Below are 21,350 nucleotides of genomic sequence, written 5' to 3' on the forward strand. Positions count from 1 at the left end.
GCTAGGTTGGCAGGAACAGGGACTGAGCAATGGAACTGCCGACCTTCTGATCGGCAAGTCCTAGGCTCTGTGGTTTAACCCACAGCGCCACCCGCGTCCCAAATTCAACATAAATCATGTAAATTAACCAGCAAGTAATCAGTTGGAACAAATTAAAAATCATCAGTAAAACACTTAACAAAACAAGTTTTTTAAAAATAGGCAAAACGGCACAACCACAAGAAAAGTCATGAAATTCACAAAGTGTTTCAGCACAAAGCAGTATGAACATTGGCAAACTAACAACCCAAAGGAAACAAAGCACTGTGGGGTTCTCTCTCCCTCTTGCCACCCGCATGACTCTTAGTCTTCCACTCAGTGCATCCAAGGCCTCCGTTTCTACTGACTTATTTATAAAGAAAGTTCAGCCAGGAATAATCCTGCCTGCTGCTGAGAACGAGAGTGATAACAGAGCAGGCTGGCAACGCATTCCCATGCCTGGATTATGCTTATTGAAAGGTAAAAGGTAAAGGACCCCTGGACAGTTAAGTCCAGTCAGAAGCAACTATGGGGTTGTGCTCATCTCACTTTCAGGCCAAGGCAGCTGGCGTTTGTCCGCAGACATATTTCTGGGTCCTGTGGCCAGCATGACTAAACCACTTCTGGCACAATGGAACACTGTGACAGAAACCAGAGCGCACGGAAACACCACTTACATTCCCTCCGCAGCAGTACCTATTTATCTACTTGTGCTGGTGTGCTTTCAAACTGCTAGGTTGGCAGGAGCTGGGACAGAGCAACAGGAGCTCACCCTGTTGTGGGGATTCAAATCGCCAACCTTCTGATCAGCAAGCCCAAGAGGCTCAGTGGTTTAGACCACAGCGCCACCCACATCCCTTTTATGCTTATTTAGGACCTACAAAGCCCTATGGATCTTGGGCCTTGGCTCTCTGAAGGACCCAAGTCTAAGCCTGCCTGGGTTTGGAGATCTTCTGGGCAGGCCCTTTCCTCAGTCCTGCCACCTTCACAAGAAAAGGCCTTCTTGGTGGCTGCTCTCAGATAGTTGGAACTCCTTTCTGCAGGAGACCAGGCTGGTCCCTCTCCTTGCTTTCCTTTCACCAGCAGGCAAATGCATTTTCGTTCCAGCAGACATTTGGCCACCAGCTGGCTGCTGTGGCAGGATCTTCTGAGGGTGGATGCTATCGTGTGTGTTTGCGTGTGTGCACTTCTAAATGATTTTAAGGGTTTTCCTGTGCTGTTTTTAAGTCGGCTGCTTATTCGCTTTAATGTGTGTGTGTGTGTGTGTGTGTGTGTGTGTGTGTGTATGCTCTTGTATACGTTGTAATTTATGCTCTGAGCCACTTTGGGTTCTGCACTGGGAGAGAAGTGGGATATAAATAAAATAACTAAATTCTTTTCAGCAAACCTGCTCTGAGTAGGACTAGCATTGGCTGCAGCTTATTTGGTATTTTTCAATATTTATTGTGTGTTTTGAGTGGTGTCTGTTTAATTTATGCCATTGAGGTGCTTTCCAAACAGGTCTGATGTCATGGACTAGTTGGACGCAGAGGAATGGTGGGAGGAACTAGCTGGGGAACTCGCAGGGGGAGAAGGCTCAGAGCCCAGGGGATTGGTGGTGGGACAACGGCTCCAGAAGTCCGGAAGCAGGAGAGGAGGGAGGTCAAGAGTCGGAGATGAGTCAGGCTGGTGAAGAAGTTAGGGTGTCGCCTCCTCCTACTGCAACGAGCTCCCCTCCCACCTCTCCCTCCTGGTCTCCCAGGACCACGAGAGGCATGAAGAGGGCGGAGGAGAAGTTAGCTTCATGCAGGCGCAGTCTCAGATTGCATGGGGAAGACCAGAGAGAGGAGGAGACTTAGGCAGCTGTGAGGACCTTCAGTCTCAGCAACTGCTTCGTAAGGCAAGGCCTGCCGGAGATGAGTTCCTGTGCTCATCAGGCCTGACCCTCCTGTGCGGATTCTGTTAGGATTTACTAATGTACAGCCATATCTTGGAAGTCGAATGGAACCCGTTCCAGAAGGCCGTTCAACTTCCAAAACGTTCGAAAACCAAATCTCAGCTTCTGATTGGCTGCAGGAAGCTTGGACATTCGCATTCCAAAAGAACGTTTGCAAACCAGAACAATCACTTCCTGGTTTGCGGTGTTTGGAAGCCAAAATATCTGAGTTTTGGGCGTTTGGGATCCAAGGTACAGCTGTAGCTGTATATGTATATTAATTTTATTATTATTTAAATATTATTTAAATTTTATTTTCAGTGCAAAATTACAACAAAAATTACAAACGTTGAATCCAAAATAAAACTATACAAACAAGAAAGACAAAACACAAAAAAGAAAAAGAAAAAACACATACACATCTACAAATAAAACCATATGTATATGTATGTAATGACTAGATTAGAATGAAGATATAGCTGTATATATATTAATTTTGGTCAATTACCAGTAGAGAAGACAAGAAGAAAACGGAGCACATAAAACACAATGCAATACTTAAAGCATACTATTAAATGTAGTTAAAAACAATGTAAGGTATTAAAACCCCCCAATGAAAAATAGAAAATAATTATATTAACATTATATTTACTGATGCCTCGCTCCTGTCCTCTTCTGCTCTGAGGTCGGCGAGCGCCGTCTCTCCTTGCGGCCGACCATCTCCCATGACTTTGCCTCTCTGCCTCACAGGTCCACAGCGACTTCACTGCCGCGGCGACGAGAGGCGCGATGGCGGTCATTGACGGCAACGTGATGGCCATCAACCCCAGCGAGGAGACCAAGATGCAGATGTTCATCTGGAACAACATCTTCTTCAGCCTGGGCTTCGACGTCCGCGACCACTACAAAGACTTTGGCGGGGACGTGGCCGCCTACGTGGCCCCCACCAACGACCTCAACGGGGTCCGGACGTACAATGCGGTGGACGTGGAAGGGCTCTACACCCTGGGCACGGTGGTGGTGGACTACCGGGGCTACCGGGTGACAGCCCAGTCCATCATCCCCGGCATCCTGGAGCGGGAGCAGGAGCAGAGCGTCATCTACGGCTCCATCGACTTTGGCAAGACGGTGGTCTCTCACCCCAAGTACCTGGAGCTGCTGGAGAAGACCAGCCGGCCCCTGAAGATCCAGAAGCACGCGGTCCTGAACGACAAGGGCGAGGAGGTGGAGCTCTGCTCGTCCGTGGAGTGCAAGGGGATCATCGGCAACGACGGGCGCCACTACATCCTCGACCTGCTCCGCACCTTCCCTCCCGACCTGAACTTCCTGCCCGTCGACGGGGAGGAGATGCCCGAGGAATGCCAGAAAATGGGCTTCCCCAAACAGCACCGCCACAAGCTCTGCTGCCTGCGGCAAGAGCTGGTGGACGCCTTCGTCGAGCACAGGTAACCCTCGCCACCGCCCAGAATTTATAGAGAATTCATGGAGTGGGAAGGGATCCTGAGGATCATCTAGTCCAACCCCCCTCCCCCCGGCAAAGCAGGGCTCGAACCTGCAACCTTGGTGTGATCAGCGCCACGCTCTCACCAACTAAGCTATTGAGGCTTTTTGCATCGCTGCACTAGGTTTCTGTCCGGGGGGGTGTAGTAAATGACCTCATTGGCCCAAGTGCCGCGTTCCTTCTTGGGCAACCTTCCAGGGGCCACATGTCAATAGGGGCGGGGCCAGAGGCAGAGGTGGGCGGAGCAATGGTGTTGATTTTTGGCTTAGTGCAATAAGTTGCATTTCAACCATGCAAGGGCTATGAGAGTTCAGGCAGGGAAAAGCAATTGAGTTTGATCTGGAGCAGGCTGGGGAGGGGTGTAAGCTAGAGGAGAGTGGGAGCCCTGAGGTAGTATTATTATTATTATTACTACTACTACGTATACCCCACTCATCTGACTGGTTTGCCCCAGCCACTCTGGGCAGCTTCCAACATAATAAAAGCGCAGCAAACGTCAAACGTTAAAACTTCCCAATGCAGGGCTGCCTTCAAATGTCTTTGGAAAGTTGTGTGTTTATCTCCTTGGCATATAGTTGGAGGGTACTCCACAGGGCAGGTGCCACTACCAAGAAGGCCTGTAACTTGATATCTCGCAGTGAGGGAACCACCAGAAGGCCTTCGGTGCTGGACCTCAGTGTCCGGCCCGAATGGTGGGGGTGGAGACGCTCCTTCAGGTATACTGGGCCGAGGCCGTTTAGGGCTTTAAAGCTCAGCACCAACACTTTGAATTGTGCTCGGAAACGCATTAACTGCCGTGCTTATGATACGAGGTGTCTGCTGAAATCGTCTGTGGAGCAGACACAGGATTGCGCGCGGAAAAAAATTCGGCGCCTTCAATTGTTTTCTTAAGTGTTATATTATAGAAGGGGAGGCTGTGCAGTTAAGATACCTTTCAGTATTGTCGAGTAAAGTTTTGAGTTTGAATATTACATATCGAACATACTTCATTTTCTAGCATCCACCCGCTGAGTAAACCAAATTTTAGTCCATCGGCAGTTGAGCAGCGGGGGAATCTCTTCAGGTATTTTTTGCAGCGTGAAAAATTAACAGCGGCAGACACTTGGGCCCAAACATGCCCAGTCCAACCTCCCATTGGTTTTAGAGCTGCATAATGTTTTGTTGGGACAGGGGTGGCGCTGTGTGTTAAACCACAGAGCCTAGGACTTGCCGATCAGAAGGTCGCGGTTCGAATCCCCGCGATGGGGTGAGCTCCCATTGCTCGGTCCCTGCTCCTGCCAACCTAGCAGTTCGAAAGCGCATCAAAGTGCAAGTAGATAAATAGGTACCACTCTGGCGGGAAGGTAAACGGCGTTTCCGTGCGCTGCTCTGGTTCGCCAGAAGCGGCTTAGTCATGCTGGCCCCATGACCCGGAAGCTGTACGCCGGCTCCCTCGGCCAATAAAGTGAGATGAGCGCCACAACCCCAGAGTCGGCCACGACTGGACCTAATGGTCAGGGGCCCCTTTACCTTTTCAATGTTTTCTTGTAAGTTTCCGAGAGCATTTTCCAGCTCACCTGTGGTTCCCAAAATCCTACATCATCACAAACAGAAACCCCAAGTTTCTAGCCCTCGTGATGGAAACTTTGAGGGCTGTGTGTGTAGCCGTTGCTCCAAAGCAACAAGGGAGCCACTGTGATACAGTGCCAGACTCGGACCTGGGAGACCAGGGTTCAAGTTCCCACTTGACCATGAAGCTCACTAGGTGACCTTGGAGGGGCCAGTGGCTGCTTTTCAGCCTTGCCTACTTTGCAGGGTGGTTGTGAGGATACAGTGAGGGAGGGGGGAGACCCCTGCACCCCACCTTAAACTTCTTGGATAAAAGGTGGTGCTAGAAATATGTGTGTTCTTGCAACCCCTTTTGCGTTGGGCTGCTTCATCCCTTCTCTCTTCCTCCCTCTCCTCGATAGGTATCTCATGTTCATGAAATTGGCTGCGCTGCAGCTGATGCAGCAGAAGGCGATCAAGCAAGAGACCCCCTCCCCTCTGGAGAACGGCGGGAGCCCCACCTCCTCCTCCTCCTTTCCCGAGAACGGGGTGGAGGATGGCGAGGAGAAGCCCCCCTCGGAGGATGGCAAGATGGAGGACAGCGTCGCAGGGCTGGACCAGGTGAAAGAGCTCACGGAGACGATTGCGTCGGACGATGGAGCAGGTAACTTGGCGCTCTCTCCCGCTGGGAACACTGCTGCCACACACACACCCAAAAAAGGGAGACCCCCCCTTCCTGTGCATGAAGAAGCCCTTCCATTCATAAGAATGGGGGTTTTTTTGCTGGATCTGAGGTAGACTGTGTCTGAACCCATAGGATCCATTTGACCGTCGGACCTCGTAGCTGTGCACAGGTCTTCTCCATGCATTTGCTTGCCTGCCTTTTTAAAGGCTGGTACAAAGTCATTTGATGGTAGTGAGTTCCCTCGGTTACATTAGGTAAAGGTAAAGGGACCCCTGACCATTAGGTCCAGTCATGGCCGACTCCGGGGTTGTGGCGCTCATCTCGCTTAATTGGCCGAGGGAGCCAGCGTAAAGCTTCCGGGTCATGTGGCCAGCATGACTAAGCCGCTTCTGGCGAACAAGAGCAGCGCACAGAAACGCCATTTACCTTCCCGCCGGAGTGGTACCTATTTATCTACTTGCACTTTGGCGTGCTTTCGAACTGCTAGGTTGGCAGGAGCAGGGACCGAGCAACGGGAGCTCACCCCATCGCGGGGATTTGAACCACCAACCTTCTGATCGGCAAGCCCTATGCTCTGTGGTTTAACCCACAGCGCCACCCACGTCCCTTCTCAGTTACATTACCCCCCCCCCAAAAAAAAAACTTGCTAGGCCAAATCTCCCTCATCTCCTTTTGGGAAAGTACGTCAACCTTTGGATCATTTTGGCTGTCCTTTGGGAAGAGGTGAGTGGTACCAGAACTGGACACAAAAATTCCCAGATCCAGCACAGATTTGTATAAGGACATCGTGAAATTGGCAGGCTTTTGGTTTTTCCAGTTGAACCTGGAAGGTCACACTTCGCCCACCTTTACAGTTGAGAGTCAGGAACCTCCAGCCTGTCAGCTGAGCTTTGCCCACTACAGGGTCCAAGTTGGCCAGTGAGGCTGTTCTCCCCCCTCCCACATGTGACATCATATGATGGGTGGGGTTAAATTTTGCATTGGCTACATGTGACATTTACCCAGAACACACTCAGCGCTCATCAGCTGCCATCCCTTCTCCTCCTCCTCCTCCTCCTCCTTTATTATACAGTGGTACCTTGGTTCCCAAACTTAATCCGTTCCGGAAGTCTGTTCCAAAACCAAAGCATTCCAAAACCAAGGTGCACTTTCCCATAGAAAGTAAAGCAAAACGGATTAATCCGTTCCAGACTTTTAAAAACAACCCCTAAAACAGCAATTTAACATGAATTTTACTATCTAACGAGACCATTGATCCAAACAAAATGTACTGCAGTCGTATAATCAATCAATCAGTAGCTGAACTGGGTTCCACACAGTCACAAAAACAAACAAAAAGAAACGCAAAAAACAAAAACGCAAAATAAATAGCAAAAACAGACAGACTTCAGGGTAACATTCAAAACAAAAGTGTGGCACTCAAATCGGAGCACGTTGGGCTTCCGAAAAAAGTTCGCAAACCGGAACACTCACTTCCGGGTTTGCAGCGTTTGGGTTCCAAGCTGTTTGAGTACCAAGGCGTTTGAGAACCAAGATTCCACTGTAATGTATATCACCCTATACCCGCAGGTTTCAGGGTGGTTCAAATGATAAAATCACATCATCTGCTGAGCAGAGCTTAAATCCTGCTCAGGTCAGCACCATTCCATGCAAAGCCCTTCCTGAATCAATAAGGAAATTTGAAAGCTCTGCTTAAAATGGAAAGGGGGGTGGTAGTCTTCATTTTAGCAGCTGCTTTGTGATGTCATGGGGTTGAAAGGTCCACAGCCCCTCCCACCTGTCAAATTTGGCCCATGAAGGCCGATCCCAATAAGGATGCTGGTCGTGACTTACATGCTTCGCTCAGTCGGTAGAGCTCTTATTCATCTCGGGGTCGTTTGTTGAGCCCCACGTTGGGCAAAAAGATTCCAGGGGGTTGGACTACATGACTCTCGGGGTCCCTTCCAGCTCCACAGTTCTTTGGTTCTATGAAGCGGAAAAGGTCCCCCACATTTGCTCTGCAACCTATTTTGTCTCCTTTACCCAGTGGACCCCAAAAGCCGGGAAGTGATCCAGAATGCTTGCAAAGCTGTCGGTTCCATCAGCAACACGTCCTTCGATATCCGGTTTAACCCAGATATTTTTTCGCCAGGTAAGAAGGCGCCTCAGGTGCGCTTGGAGTCCTTTGCAGCACGTAACCCCTTCCAAGTGTCTGGCCCTTTTGAGTTTAGACGTCTGCGTATTTTCTTTCGGACACTTAAGAGATGCTCTGCACACAGAAGCTCCCAGCTTTCAATCCACCCAGCATCTAAGTTCTGTATTTCCCCCAATGCATCTTGGTCCTGCCTTTCTTGTCAGCGATCATCAAAGCAGCTCCTAAGCTGCAAGAAACAGTGAGAAACAGGAGGGGAGAACCACGTACACCCTCTTGAGCTCCTTGGAGGAAAGGTGGGGTGTGAATGCTATAATCAATACATAAATCACAATTATAGGATCCGCAGCAAGCCTTGGGGCCAACACACGCTTCCTGTGCAATTGCTAGGAGAAGCTCAGAAGCATCTGCTTCTGCTGGCACAAATCATAGATAGCTGAGCCCATTTTTGTCCAAACTGGTTAACATTGGGTTGTAGCAAGCTAAGTTTATATTCAGAGTAGGTCGGTCCCGTGAAATAAATAGACTGCAAGTTAGTCATGTCCATTATTTTCAGTGGATCTGTTCTAAGTGGGACTAACATTGAAGTACAACCCATTACTTTGACCATCGCTAAACCAAGAGAAGATGACGTACAAACTGACATGGGTGGATAGCTCAGTTTGTTAGAGCATGGTGCTGGTAACGCCAAGGTTGCAGGTTCGATCCCCCCCATGGGGCGGCTGCATATTCCTGCCTTGCAGGGGGTTGGACTAGTCAGGCTTTTCCAAACTTGGGTCTCCAACTGGTTTTTTGGGACTACAGTTCCCATCATTCCTGACCACTGGTCCTGTTAGCTAGGGATGATGGGATTTGTAGTCCAAAAACAACTGGAGGGCCAAGTTTGGCCATCACTGATTTAGACGATCCTCAGGGTGCTTTCCAACTCTGAAATTCTGTAATGGCTTGAAACCATGTTAAGCAATCTGTCTGGTTGAATTGACGGGTTCTGACCTGGAGCGAAAGTGGAAGGTTTTTATTTATTTAATTATTTATTTATTTATTTATTCATTCATTCATTCAATTCCTCTGAGGAGTTCTAGGTAGCCTGCATACTTCCCCCTCCCCTTCCCATTTTTATCCTAACGGTGAAGTAGCTTGGGCTGAGAGTGAGTGACTGGCCCAAGGTTTCCCACTGAGCTTCATGGCCTGGTCTCCCAGGTCCTACTCCAGCCCTCTAACTACTACACCACACTAGTCCTATCTTATCCTGGGCAAATGGGGGGTGGGCCTGCTGTGAGCCCCATGATTTCCATATCGTTCATTCTAAGCTATGGTTTAGTGCAATGTGTGAATGCAGACCACTCTCTGACCTGCTGCAGGAAAGTTCCTAGCTAACCATCCTTCCCCAGGGGAGGCAGCTTTGGCTAATTCTGAGGGGGGGTGTATTTTTTTCCCCCGGCAGAGTTGGGCAGAACTTGGCAAAATCTTGCTAACAGAAATATATGCCATAAAGGCAACTCTCATCTTAACACAGCAGTTACATTCCAGGGGCAGCACACAAAAGCCAAACTCCCATCCAGCCGGTGGCGGGTGAGATTGTCAAAACCTTTTTTTCCTCCCCACCCTCTTTTTAGTATTTTTAAATTTAAACTTGTTAATTTAAATTACATACAGGTAGTGTGTGTGTACATACACATGCGCATATATATATATATATATATATATATATATATATATATATATATATATATATATGGCCCTTTTCCCATCTGGCTGATCTTCCTTTCCTGTTTTCATAGGGGTCCGCTTTCCAGAGTCCAGCAAAGAGCAGATTCAGGACCAGAAGCGGTTGCTAAAGGATGCGGCTGCTTTTCTGGTGTCCTATCAAATTCCAGGCTTGGTGAGTGAATTTGCGCCAGGAGGAAGGGGGAGAGAAGAGGGTGGGGAGCAGTCTTTACATAGGAATGGCATAGGAAACAGCCTTATACTGAGCCCTAGACCCTCCGTCCATCTAGCTCAGTATTGTCCGCATGGACTGGCAGGAGCTTAAGACCAGAAGACTCTCCCATTTCTGTCTGGAGATATAATTATGGATTGAACCTTCTGCATGCAGAAAAGCCAGGCTTGCTAAGTTCTGCTGTGTGTTTTCTTCTTCCTTGGCAGGTGAAAGACTGCCTTGACCACACCATGCTCCCGATGGACGGCGCCACCTTGGCCGAAGCCATGCACCAGCGAGGCATCAACATGCGCTACCTGGGCAGAGTGGTGGAATTCATCACCAAGACCCCTGGCCGGGCTCAGCTAGATCACATCTATGTAAGCCTCAAAGGTTTATTTGTTTTTTCCCCAACCTCTAATTGACACTTAAAAATAAATAAATGTTGTTGTTGTTTCTTGAGGATTATTTGCCCTGGCAGAGATCCAGCTGGGATAATTTGTCTTTCATGAACCGCAGCTTTTTTTTTTTTTTTAAAGCCCACATATATTAGGGCTGCCATACGTCCGGGATTTTCTAGGTACGTGCTGTGGTGCTGTGGTCTAAACCACTGAGCCTCTTGGGCTTGCCGATCAGAAGGTTGGCGGTTCAATGTGTTTCTTGTCTCCTGCTTGACCTGTTTGCTCTTTTGTGTCTCTCCCCCCCCCCCCCAATTTGTTTCCTTGGAACAGAAAATTGGAATCACAGAACTGATCACCCGGTCGGCCAAGCACATCTTCAAGACATACCTTCAGGTACAAATCGGATTATGCAACCCCAAACACCTTCCCTTACATGCCCTCTCCTGCGCAAGGGTTGCCTCTCTCTCTCTCTCTCTCTCCCTCTCTCTCTCTCTCTCTCTCTCTCTGCCTTCCCCCCGCCCAGTCCCGGTCTTCCCAGATCAAGAGAGAAGCCATTTCCTCCTTAGGCTTCTTGCACAGGTTGCCTAGCAACCAGAAGCACAATCTCATTAAGGCCTAAAATAAGTGCAGGCCTGTGTGGTTGAGGGAGAACCAGTGGCAACTTGTCTGTGTGTGGTGTGTGTGTGAGAGAGAGTGATTCAAAAACTATTCCTTCATGGCTGAGCTTGTGTTTTTGTCTTCCGCGCTCAGCAGGAAAGGTTTTTAACAAGGAGGGGCAAGTGTTTGTGTGAACTTGTGTCAGACCCACGGCGCAGTTAATGAAAGCCTGGTGTTCCCAGATCCCTGGGAAGCTGGGGGGGGGGAGCTTGCATAGGGTTCCTCTTTCTCCACCCCCCCATCCCCCAAAAATGCTTCTTCAGCGTACGCAGCAATCTGCTTGGGTTTGTTTCCAGAGCAGTGACTCCTCCAAAATGCTTTGCATGCTAGTTGGGTCTCCCAGCCGCCTTCCACAGTTGTGTGTGTGTGGAATCCCACATGGGGCTTCTGGCATCCGGATGCCTCAGCTGAGGAGGGACGCCCACAGTGTAATAGCTCCCTACCCCCAAAAAAATCCAGTTCAGTCTTTGTTTCATTTCATTCACTTTTTGGGCAAATCTGATCCAGAAGATGCAACTAATCATTCTCGGAGGTTTTGTTGGTTATCGGTTTACTGCCATCCAAGGTTCAAGCTCCTGTTAATTCACAAAGCCCCGAATGACCTGGACACAAAGTAGTAGTAGTAGTAGGAATTAATAATAGTAATTTTATTGTTTTTATCCTGCCCATCTGACTGGGTTGCCCCAGCCACTCTGGGAGGCTTCCAACATTTATAAAAACATAAGACAGTCAAACCTCGGCTCCCGGACGCCTCCGTTTTAGAACATTTCGGCTCCCGAACCGAATGTAAATGCTCTGGTTTTTTAACGTTTTTGGGAAGCCAGACCTCCGACGCAGCTTCTGCTGGAGTGCAGGAGGCTCTTGCAGCCAATCAGAAGCCACCCCTCGGTCGTCAAACATTTCGGAAGCCAAACAAGCTTCCGGAACGAATTACATTCGGCAACCAAGGTTTCACTGTAAAACATCAGACATTAAAAACTTCCTAACTTTAGATGTCTTCTAAACGTGGTATAGTTATTTGTCTCCTTGACATCTGACGGGAGGGTGCCACTACCAAGAAGGCCCTCTGCCTGGTTCCATGTAACTTCACTTCTTGCAGTGAGGGAAATGCCAGAAGGCCCTCAGAGATGGAAAGTACCTTCAGGACTGCTTGATTCCTCCTCCTCCTCAATTGCCAAGGCCTTCTGAGGGGGCACTTTTGGTGGTCCCACTTATCCCTGAGGTTCGTCTGGCCGTCACCAGGGGATGAGACTTTAGCATGGTAGGTCCAGCTCTGTGGAACACCTTGCCAATAGAAATTGGGCAGGAGCCGTCCCTGCTCGTTTTAAGATGTCTCATAAAAAACATGTTATTTGGGCAGTCTTTTCAAACCTGAGATTCTTTGCCAACCAGCTCTTTCTTATGTGGTTTAAGTTTTTTTATTGTGATACTGTGTTTTTAGTCGACATACCACCTTACGATGGTTTTTTATGAAGTTTACACATCTTTAAATGAACAGATGATTAGCTGGGTAGTCCTGAGGGAGTTTTCCTCTGTATGTTTGGTTGAATGTCTCCCTGCCATGTAGAAGGCCTGAAGTAAGGAAAAGGAAACCTCTCTGTTCCCTTCTCCTCAAATCACACACTGCTTGTGTTGGGTTTGCTCAGTAAGGACTTTTCTCCCCGGACTCCGTTTGCATTATTTGACTTCACTAACATGTAGCGCGCTAACGGTCTCCACTTTCCCTCCCACAGGGAGTGGAGCTGTCGGGCTTATCAGCTGCCATCAGCCATTTCCTCAACTGCTTCCTCAGCTCCTTCCCAAACCCCGTGGCCCATCTCCCGGCCGATGAGCTAGTCTCCAAGAAAAAGAACAAGAGGAGGAAAAATCGGAATTTGGGGGCCGCTGACAACACTGCCTGGGCCACCATGAGCCCTCAAGAATTGTGGAAGAACATTTGTTCGGAAGCCAAAAGTTACTTTGACTTCAGCTTGGAATGGTACGTCTCTTAAAAGTAAAACCTAGGAAACTCACAGCTGTTGTGTGTAAGGATTGCTGTCGGTCCATGGTGAGAGATCCACGGTCTTCCACACAATACTGGATTCCAGAGACCATCAGATTACATCTATATCTTGCCCTGTGCTCTCTACTTTGGCTGGCAGCAGGATGTGACTTGGGCAGTGCAGAGCTTAGGGGGTAGGGTTGTAGCTCAGGGTTAAAGCACCTGTGTTATGTGTTGAAAGGTCCCAGGTTCAATCCCCGACATGCCCAGGTAAATCTGGGAATGTCTCCCCTGTGAAGTCCTAGTTTGAAAATGTGGCTCCCTCTGGTGCGCTGCTTCCTTTTGACTCCCCCTTCTCCTTTTTTGCAGTGAGAGTGTTGACCAAGCAGTGGAAGTATACAGTCTACAGAAGGTCACCCTGCTACGTGAGATCTCCCTCAAAACTGGAATCCAGGTGGGGAACAACGTACACAACCTCCAAGTTCTTCCCCCTCACTTACCCCTCCGAACACAACTTGGAAGAACATAGACTATTTTTAAAAGGCATTTTTATCCTGCTCTTTAGCTCAGTTTCTCAAACTTGGGTCTTCAGCTGTGGTTGGACTACAACTCCCATCATCCCTAACTCTCAGGACCAGTGGTCAGAGATGATGGGAGTTGTAGTTACAACAACAGCGGAAGACCCAAGTTTGAGAAACACTGCTTTAGCTGGAAAAGGCTCCCAGAGCAAGTTTGCAAATATCAGCGGTAAAACAGCCCCAGGCCTTAAGCTCTCAAAATCTTAAGGGTGACAGCACGAAAGGAAAAGGAACTGGGAGGGAAGAGGGAGGAATCGCTCATTCTTAGTTACTGAGCTCTTCTAGCGAACAGGAGGAACGCATTGTGTTCTGCCAGCCACTAGGTTATGCAATGCCACCTGAGATTAATTTCTAGCTTTGCTGATAGAAACTGTCATGCATCCCCTTCAGTAATCTCCCTAAGAAGGAACTTTCGCTTGAGGCAGGAGAAAAGCACAGTAACTGCTGTATTTTAACCATTATTTTGCTGCAGTCATAGGTGCAGCCTGAAACCCACACACCACCTGGTAGAGCCTAATCCAATTAATTCTGCAATCTCCACCTACACTCTTAGTTTAAGACTGTGACTAAGAGGATGGCTCCCAATTGAGCTGCCCACGATGCCTGGTTCATCTGTAACTCGTGGGGAACCTTTGGCCCTTCAGATGTTGGCTGAACTCCAACTCCTCCCCAGCAAGGATGGCCAGTGGCCAGGGATGCTGGGAATTGTAGGTCAGCAACAACTGGAGGACCAGAACATTCCCCACATCTGCTCTGAGCCATGGTTTATCAACCATGGTTTTAGTTAACGGTAGCTGGTCTCGTGAACCCAGCCCCTGCAGCTTAACTATGGTTTATAAATCACGGTTAAAATGAGATAGTTGACTAGGCTTTCTGGTTACAAGCCTCGTTTGGTCACCATTAACCATGGCTCACTATTACGCGCAGACCTAGGCCTCCTCCTTAGCTATGGTCAAGGAGCCATCGCCACCCCACAGCTGCAGAGCAGCTCAGAACTCAAAGAGCAGTCAATGAGGGTCAGGGGTTTTTTTTGGGGGGGTGAGAAATCCTGGGTGGGGGTGGCAGCAGAAACACAGATGCCGAAGGGGCAGCATACTCTGCATAGTCCCTATTATCATTGGAGGGTATTAAAATCTATTTTTTGAGAGAGGAGTTTGCATTTTCTTTTCTCTTTTGTTTTTACTTAGATAATATTATATAGTGCTTTTTATGGGGGTATGCAGGGGTACGCATACCCCTAAACATTTTGTGAATCTTTGTACTTTTGTCCATTTACTGTATTTATTTTTCCCGATTTGAACTATAAAATGGTGATTTTCTTGAGTCAAAATGAGAGTACCCCTAAACATGTTTTTAAAAGGGGGGGGAAAGCACTGCACATATCCAGCATACAACATAAAAACAAGATTCCAAAGAATCTCATGGACTTCCCTCCTCCCCTTTGTGGGTCCTATTCTTAATCATTTCCTGCTGCATCTTTTACAATAATCCAAATCTGTTACCTCTCCATAATGTCCAAAATTCACCATTAAACTGCAAGTGTTACTCCAGTCCTACTAACGATTTTATCGGTTTACAATGGTTTTTAAGATAAATTGTAAAAAATTCCCCATTCCTTATTAAAATTTTGGTCTTCCTGATTTCTGATTCTTCCGGCCATTTTTGCCTTTTCGGCATAATCCATCAACTTAATCTTCCATTCTTCTCTAGTAGAGACTTTTATCTTCTTTCCATCTCTGGAAAGTTTAGTTAGATTAGTTTGCTTTTTATTGCATTGTAGAAAAGCTTCAAAAAAGTTTTTTATGGAAGCAAGCAACAGCAGCGCTTAGGATCAGCCCTCATTGAGAACACTGCTTGTCGATAGCCGCCTTAAACTGTGGCGCCCAGAACCCGGACGCAGGACTCCCAATTGGGGTTGGACCGAGGCAACGTAGAGTGGTACTTAACAACTGGCTTTTCCTTTTCTCTTAGGAAAGGTATGGAAGCATTTGTGTGTGTTTGTGTGTTTGTGTTTCAGATCCTTCTGAAAGAATACAACTTTGATAACCGCCACAAGCCAACGTTCACAGAAGAGGACATCCTCAACATCTTCCCGGTTGTGAAGCACGTCAACCCCAAAGCCTCGGACGCCTTCCATTTCTTCCAAAGCGGCCAGGCGAAAGTGCAGCAAGGTATCACTTGCAATGTACTACTGGCTGTGAATTCGGCTTCAAACCAAGGTGGATAGGTCCTGGGGGTGGGGTTTAACCTTGGCAGCCCAGGGGCTCTTATATGCCGGATCCTGACTCCCTGAGAAGTTTAAAAATAAAAAAAAATTAAAACGAAAGTTTACCCAGATCTCTGTGCAAGGCATGTGACAGGGAGATAGGCACTTATTTTGCAACACGTATGTACGGCACAGTCATTGGGGTAGGGTAGGGCAGAATGCAGGGAGCCCAACACTAGGTGGCGCCAGATCCAGCGGCAGACATGGCCACGTAATTCGTAGAATTGCAGACACTGAAGGGGCTGCAACGGTCTTCTAGTCCAACTCCCTACAATGCAGAAATTGCTTGCCCAATGTGGGGCTTGAAGCGTCTCGTGCTCTACCAACTGAGCTATCCAGCAACGTTCTCCTTTTCCTCCTCCCTGCTGAGTTCTACAAGTGGGCAATATGGAGACAAAGGAGACGTCTCCCCTCCCCAACTGGTTGTAAGCAGCAAGGTGGGGGCAGATTGAGAGGCGGTGGGGCCAGTGTCCCATTTGCACTGATAAAACCAGCCTCCACTGCTTACATCCTCCACATCCAGAAGAAAAGGCTAAGGGGTAAACCCTCCACACATCTGGAGTGAGTCTCTAAGATGCTTGGATGGCGTGTTGCATGCCTTCTTCCTGCAACTCCTGCAGCCAAGCTGGTGCTCTGCTTTCCTTTGGATCACATCAGTGAAGCCGAGAGGAGGGTCTTGTCATTTGGGCCTCCATATGCACTGCCCAGGCTTGGTCACTTTAGTGCTGCTAATGCAGCGGTTTTGACTTCACCTCCAGAGATGCCAACTGCTTATAGTTAAGCATCACCTGCAATCTCAAGAGTGCTTTTTCTTTGCGCGTTTCAGGTTTCTTGAAGGAGGGCTGCGAGCTGATCAGCGAGGCCTTAAACCTGTTCAACAACGTGTATGGCGCCATGCACATGGAAATCTGCGCCTGCCTTCGTCTCTTGTCTCGCCTGAACTACATCATGGGAGACTACTCAGAGGTACAGGGAGCCCTGGCCTCTCACTGCTTCCAAATCTTCTGTGTTACGTAGGGAGGAGGCCTGCTGGGTTGGACCGAAGGAAGGCCTTTTTAGTCCGGCATCCTGTTTCCCACAGTGGCCAATCAGGTGCCTCTGGGAAGCCCACAATCAGGGCAGGAGAACCAACAGATCCCTTCTGACTCCCCAGCCACTGGCATTTAGAAGACACCTGCCTCTGAAACCTTGAGGGCTAACCGTAGAAGTATCATGACTTTTATCCCTTGATGGGTTTAGACAAATTGGTGGAAGGAACTCGCCCACATCTTGTGGCAATGAGTTCCGCATGTTTAGCTATAACATGGTGTGAAGAAGTACTTCCTTTTTCTCTCCCGAATTATCTTCGTTGGATGACACCATTGGGTTATAGGCTGACACTCCTTCCCAAAGAATCCTGGGAACTATAGTTTAAGCGTTCTGAGAAAGCAAGAAAGAACAACTGGTTTTATGAAGCCCAAACCCGAAAATCTCCTGGGGTTTTTTTGTGAGAGGCGGAGGAGGTTTTACATTTTCCTGGCTTTTCAACTCTGTCTTCTTCCTTTCGTTCCAGGCCTTAAATAACCAGCAGAAAGCAGTGCTCATGAGTGAGAGAGTCCTTGGGATAGAGCACCCCAACACAATTCAGGAATATGTAAGTAGCAGACAGCGGGGAGGGTTGAAGGGATTCTGCAGCAGGCAGCTGAGGAGGCAAGGAGGAAGCGTCATGCAAACACCCCCTTGCCCACAGAAAACTAGCATACCAAGGAGAAGTCAGAACCCTTTTCCCTGAGGTGCTAGCTTTTGTGTTTTCTCAACGCGGGGAGATCTTGAAATCGGAACATTCCAATTCCCCTTACCAATTGCATTTGAAGTCTCCCTCCGCCCCAAAGAAAACCAGCCCACTTTTCTACCATTGAGATCTGTTGCCTACAAGCAACAGTCTTTTGGGGGTTGGTGTCAGAGTTCTGAGTTTCTCTCCCCCCCCCCCGACGTTGGGCTACATCTGCACCATGCACTAAAATAAGCATTGTTATAGCATTTTAACAGTCACGGCTTTCCCCAAAGAATCCAGGGAACTGTAGTTTATTAAGGGGTGCCGAGCATTGCTGGGAGACTCCTGTTCCTCTCATAGAGCTACAATTCTGAGGAGCTCCCTAGGAAGGATAGTTGTTGGTTAAACCTTTCTGGGAATTGTAGCTCTGTGATGGGGATCAGGGTGCCCCCAACAACTCCAGGCACCCTTAACAACCTGCAGTTCCCAGGATTATTTGCGGGGAAGGCCTGACTGTTTAAAGTGGCATAAGAGTCCTTTAAATATAAGGTGCAGGTGCAGCCTTGGATTGTGTGTTCTTCCCTTGGTGGAGACAGCTGGGTTCTGCAACAAAACATTGCAGCGCAAAGTCCTGCTGCTCAGGATGCAGCCTGTTCCATCCCCAGCGGCAAGCAAATTTTATCATCTTCATCCTAGCAGTATTCCATAGTCACTGAACACACGCTATCCTCACCAGGTTATCTTTGAGTTCCTTTCACCCACCCCCAAATCCTAAAGATGCGTATTTCTCCAAACTCCCATCCCCATCCCCCTCCAGCTGCTATTACCACGAATGATGCCAATTAGGACTATGGAACTAAAAGGCATCACAGTCCAAATTTTGGAAACAGAAGGAATATTCTCCGGGGGGGGGGCGAGGAGGACAGCAAGGAGGGATGATTCTGACTTTTAACCGTTTTGTTTCTTGTTGAGATGATGATGATGATGATGATGATGATTAGTGTGTCTAAATTGTTCATCTGCAACCAGATTCTGTCTTATGCCTCTTTTAGATGCACCTTGCTTTGTACTGCTTTGCAAACAGCCAGCTGTCTACAGCGCTCAACTTGCTATACCGCGCACGCTACCTCATGCTGTTGGTGTTTGGCGAAGATCACCCAGAAATGGCACTCTTGGATGTAAGTTTAGCTGTTGGCCGGCCAGGGTCTCTGGAGCCCCAGCTAAAGAGCCTGTGTGGTTTCTGCAGGCTGAACTTGACTTTTTCCAATGAGATGCAGCGTCTTGAAAAACCTCTGCCTTTTGCGTTTCTAATTTGGAACACAAGTTTCCTTTGCCCTTGTGGGCCTCTAGTTCTGTGATTCAGCAGACTTGATTCTGTGCTGTATAAATCTTTTTTAGAAATTACCTCAATAACCAAAAGTAACTGCAACGGATTGTGGGGGACGGGAGAGACTGCTATCTTCCTGTGTCCCTTGTTTAAAATATTGTATATACAGCATTGTAAGGATTATGATGATCGTTCATTTTTATGCAGCGTTTCTGACAAGCGGAAGTTCTTCTTTTGCATAAAAATAGGGGGGTGGGATTCTCGCCCCCGCCACACCTCTGATCACTGTGTGTCCTGTATGTGCCATGAGGGTGGATTAGGGGGGTGGGCTCCTTAGGGGTTCTTTTGTTTGTGAGAAGGCCAGCTCTAGCACTAAAGGTCTACTTCTGGTGCTGCCTCACTGGAACATTTCTTCTGCCCCTAGAACAACATTGGCTTGGTCCTCCATGGAGTGATGGAGTACGATCTCTCCCTGCGGTTTCTGGAGAACGCGCTGCTCATCAACTCAAAGTACCACGGCGCCAAGTCTCTGAAAGTTGCACTCAGGTGAAACGCCCAATCCTGTTGTTTGCCCAGTGGGGAGGGAGGGGCTTTCGCAGCTAAAATATATGCATTATATGCAAATGTGTATATCGTGACCTGCCAGCCACAGAAATGCAATTGATCAAACGTTATATGAAAGTACTGAAAAACACTGTTTAGTGTTAAGTTGGTGGGGAGGCATCTGCCAGACTTGCTTCTGCAACCGAATTCTCACCCACGTCGCGATCGCTTTTCAACCATGCGCAGAAACATCATTCTGCCGTCTTCCCTTTGCATCCTCTCTGCAGTCACCACTTGGTCGCCCGAGTGTACGAGAGCAAAGCTGAGTTCCGGTCGGCTCTGCAGCATGAGAAGGAAGGCTACACGATCTACAAAAACCAGGTAAAGGTCCCTTGCTTTGCTTTAATACATTGAACGCCTTCTGTTTCCAGTATGTATGTGCATTTGGGGTGGTGTGTGTGTGTGTGTGTGTGTGTGTGTGTGTGTGTGTGTGTGTGTAAAAGTATTAATAAATATCTGTGTGTGTTTTTGGCTAGCTTGGTGAGCATCACGATAAGACCAAAGAAAGCTCGGAGTACTTGAAATATCTGACTCAGCAGGCTGTGGCCCTGCAACGCACAATGAATGAGATCTACAAGAATGGATCCAGCGCCAACATTATGCCCTTGAAAGTGAGTTGCCCTGCGGTAGCTGCCTAGATTGGCTTTGGCAGTAAGATGTACCTCTTGATTTCCCTTGTCTGAGGAATTAAGCAGCAATGCGTAGTACATTTCAATGTCCCAGAGTGCTGTTCAGTTCACTCTACTGCACCACTACTCTGGGATTTTTACGCCCATCTCGTCACAAGAGCTCAGCTGTGGTGTTTTCCTGTCTCATAGCTTGGCATTGCTTGTCTTGGCAATATCCTTGAGCTGTGGGGGTTGAGCAGCTGATTGTTGAAGATCAGCCTGACCACTTCGCAGCTGGACAGGGACCTGAACTTGGATCTGGGTCAAAGCCGCACTGCTGATAGTGTGTGTGTGTGAAGCACTGAGGGCTCTAGGCAAGATAAAAATGGCAGATAAAGTCTAGGCTTAATTCATTGTAGTGCAGATACGAAGCAACTGAAGTCAGCATAATGATCCTTTGGTGACCTGTTCCCTCCCCACTCAACTGAACTGCCAGGAAACAACTCCCTTCTAAGCCTAACCTTACCTAAAGGGTTCCTCTTCTTGGGAATCGGGCTCAGAAGGGTGGAGAAGTGCATACATTTTATTTACTTGCATTTATTTCCTGTCTTTCTTCCAACCTGGAATCCAAGGTGTGGTGTACACCTGGCTCCCAGATACCATTCCAGGCATGTTTTTTTAAAAAAGTGTTGTTACTATAGTAACAAACAAAAAATAATATGCCTCCCCCCGCCCCAGTGTAAAAGGCCATAGTTTAATTAGCTGAAGACCAAGGAGAAAAGAAATGCTTCTGCCTAGTGCCAAAAGATATGTAATGAAAGCGCCAGACGCGCCTCCCTGGAGAGATCATTCTACATACGAGGAGCCACCGCAGAAAAGTCCTGTTCTTGTGTTGCTGGCCTCCGGATTTCTCATGGAGAAGGCACACGAAGAAGGGCCTCAGATGCAGGGTCCAGGTTGGTTCATAGGGGGAGAGCCGATCCTTTGAGGTATTGCGGTCCTGAGCCAGTGTTCGTATCCTCATTGCTGGGAGCCCCTCCCAGTCATCCAGTCACCAAGTCCTGTTTGCGTCAGAAACCCTGTGTTCTGCTCGCTACCCAAATCACCACCTCCCTTTATACAGGGGAAGAGCGTTGGCTGCCTCTAGGATCCACGGTCCCATTTTGGCAGCCCGGCATTTTTGTTTGCTGCTTAGAGCTGTGCGTTGGTTTCTTAGCCCCATGTGTTGCTTTTATTTTGTTGGTTAATAAGCTAATCTCTTGTTTCGTTTAGTTCACAGCTCCCAGTATGGCCAGCGTCCTGGAGCAGCTGAACATAATCAATGGGATTCTCTTCATTCCACTAAGGTAAGAGACCCCAGACTTTGTGTATCCGACTGTCTTTCTCTCTACCACTCCAGGTGTATGAATGGCACTGGATGTCGCCTCCATTGTTTTTAATTGGGGGGGGGGGGCTCAGCAGAATTTTGAAGCTTAGGTGTA

General features: G+C 48.2%; 1 protein-coding gene across 3 annotated transcripts in view; it reads left to right on the plus strand.

Moving 5' to 3' along the window:
* CLUH (clustered mitochondria homolog) overlaps window positions 1-21,350 on the plus strand; it is a 75,662-nt gene that overhangs the window by 50,546 nt on the left and 3,766 nt on the right. For all 3 annotated transcript variants that reach the window (XM_081172845.1, XM_081172844.1, XM_081172846.1), the window contains exons 10-25: window positions 2,684-3,378; window positions 5,384-5,625; window positions 7,673-7,777; window positions 9,559-9,659; window positions 9,923-10,075; window positions 10,427-10,489; window positions 12,487-12,731; window positions 13,104-13,188; window positions 15,330-15,483; window positions 16,405-16,544; window positions 17,131-17,211; window positions 18,384-18,509; window positions 19,083-19,204; window positions 19,489-19,582; window positions 19,738-19,872; window positions 21,142-21,215. In XM_081172845.1, the coding sequence (XP_081028971.1) occupies window positions 2,684-3,378; window positions 5,384-5,625; window positions 7,673-7,777; window positions 9,559-9,659; window positions 9,923-10,075; window positions 10,427-10,489; window positions 12,487-12,731; window positions 13,104-13,188; window positions 15,330-15,483; window positions 16,405-16,544; window positions 17,131-17,211; window positions 18,384-18,509; window positions 19,083-19,204; window positions 19,489-19,582; window positions 19,738-19,872; window positions 21,142-21,215 (2,615 nt within the window). The remainder of the gene's footprint in view (window positions 1-2,683; window positions 3,379-5,383; window positions 5,626-7,672; window positions 7,778-9,558; window positions 9,660-9,922; window positions 10,076-10,426; window positions 10,490-12,486; window positions 12,732-13,103; window positions 13,189-15,329; window positions 15,484-16,404; window positions 16,545-17,130; window positions 17,212-18,383; window positions 18,510-19,082; window positions 19,205-19,488; window positions 19,583-19,737; window positions 19,873-21,141; window positions 21,216-21,350) is intronic.

The sequence above is a fragment of the Podarcis bocagei genome (assembly GCF_964188305.1).
Source record: "Podarcis bocagei genome assembly, chromosome: 15".
Classification (NCBI taxonomy): domain Eukaryota; kingdom Metazoa; phylum Chordata; class Lepidosauria; order Squamata; family Lacertidae; genus Podarcis; species Podarcis bocagei.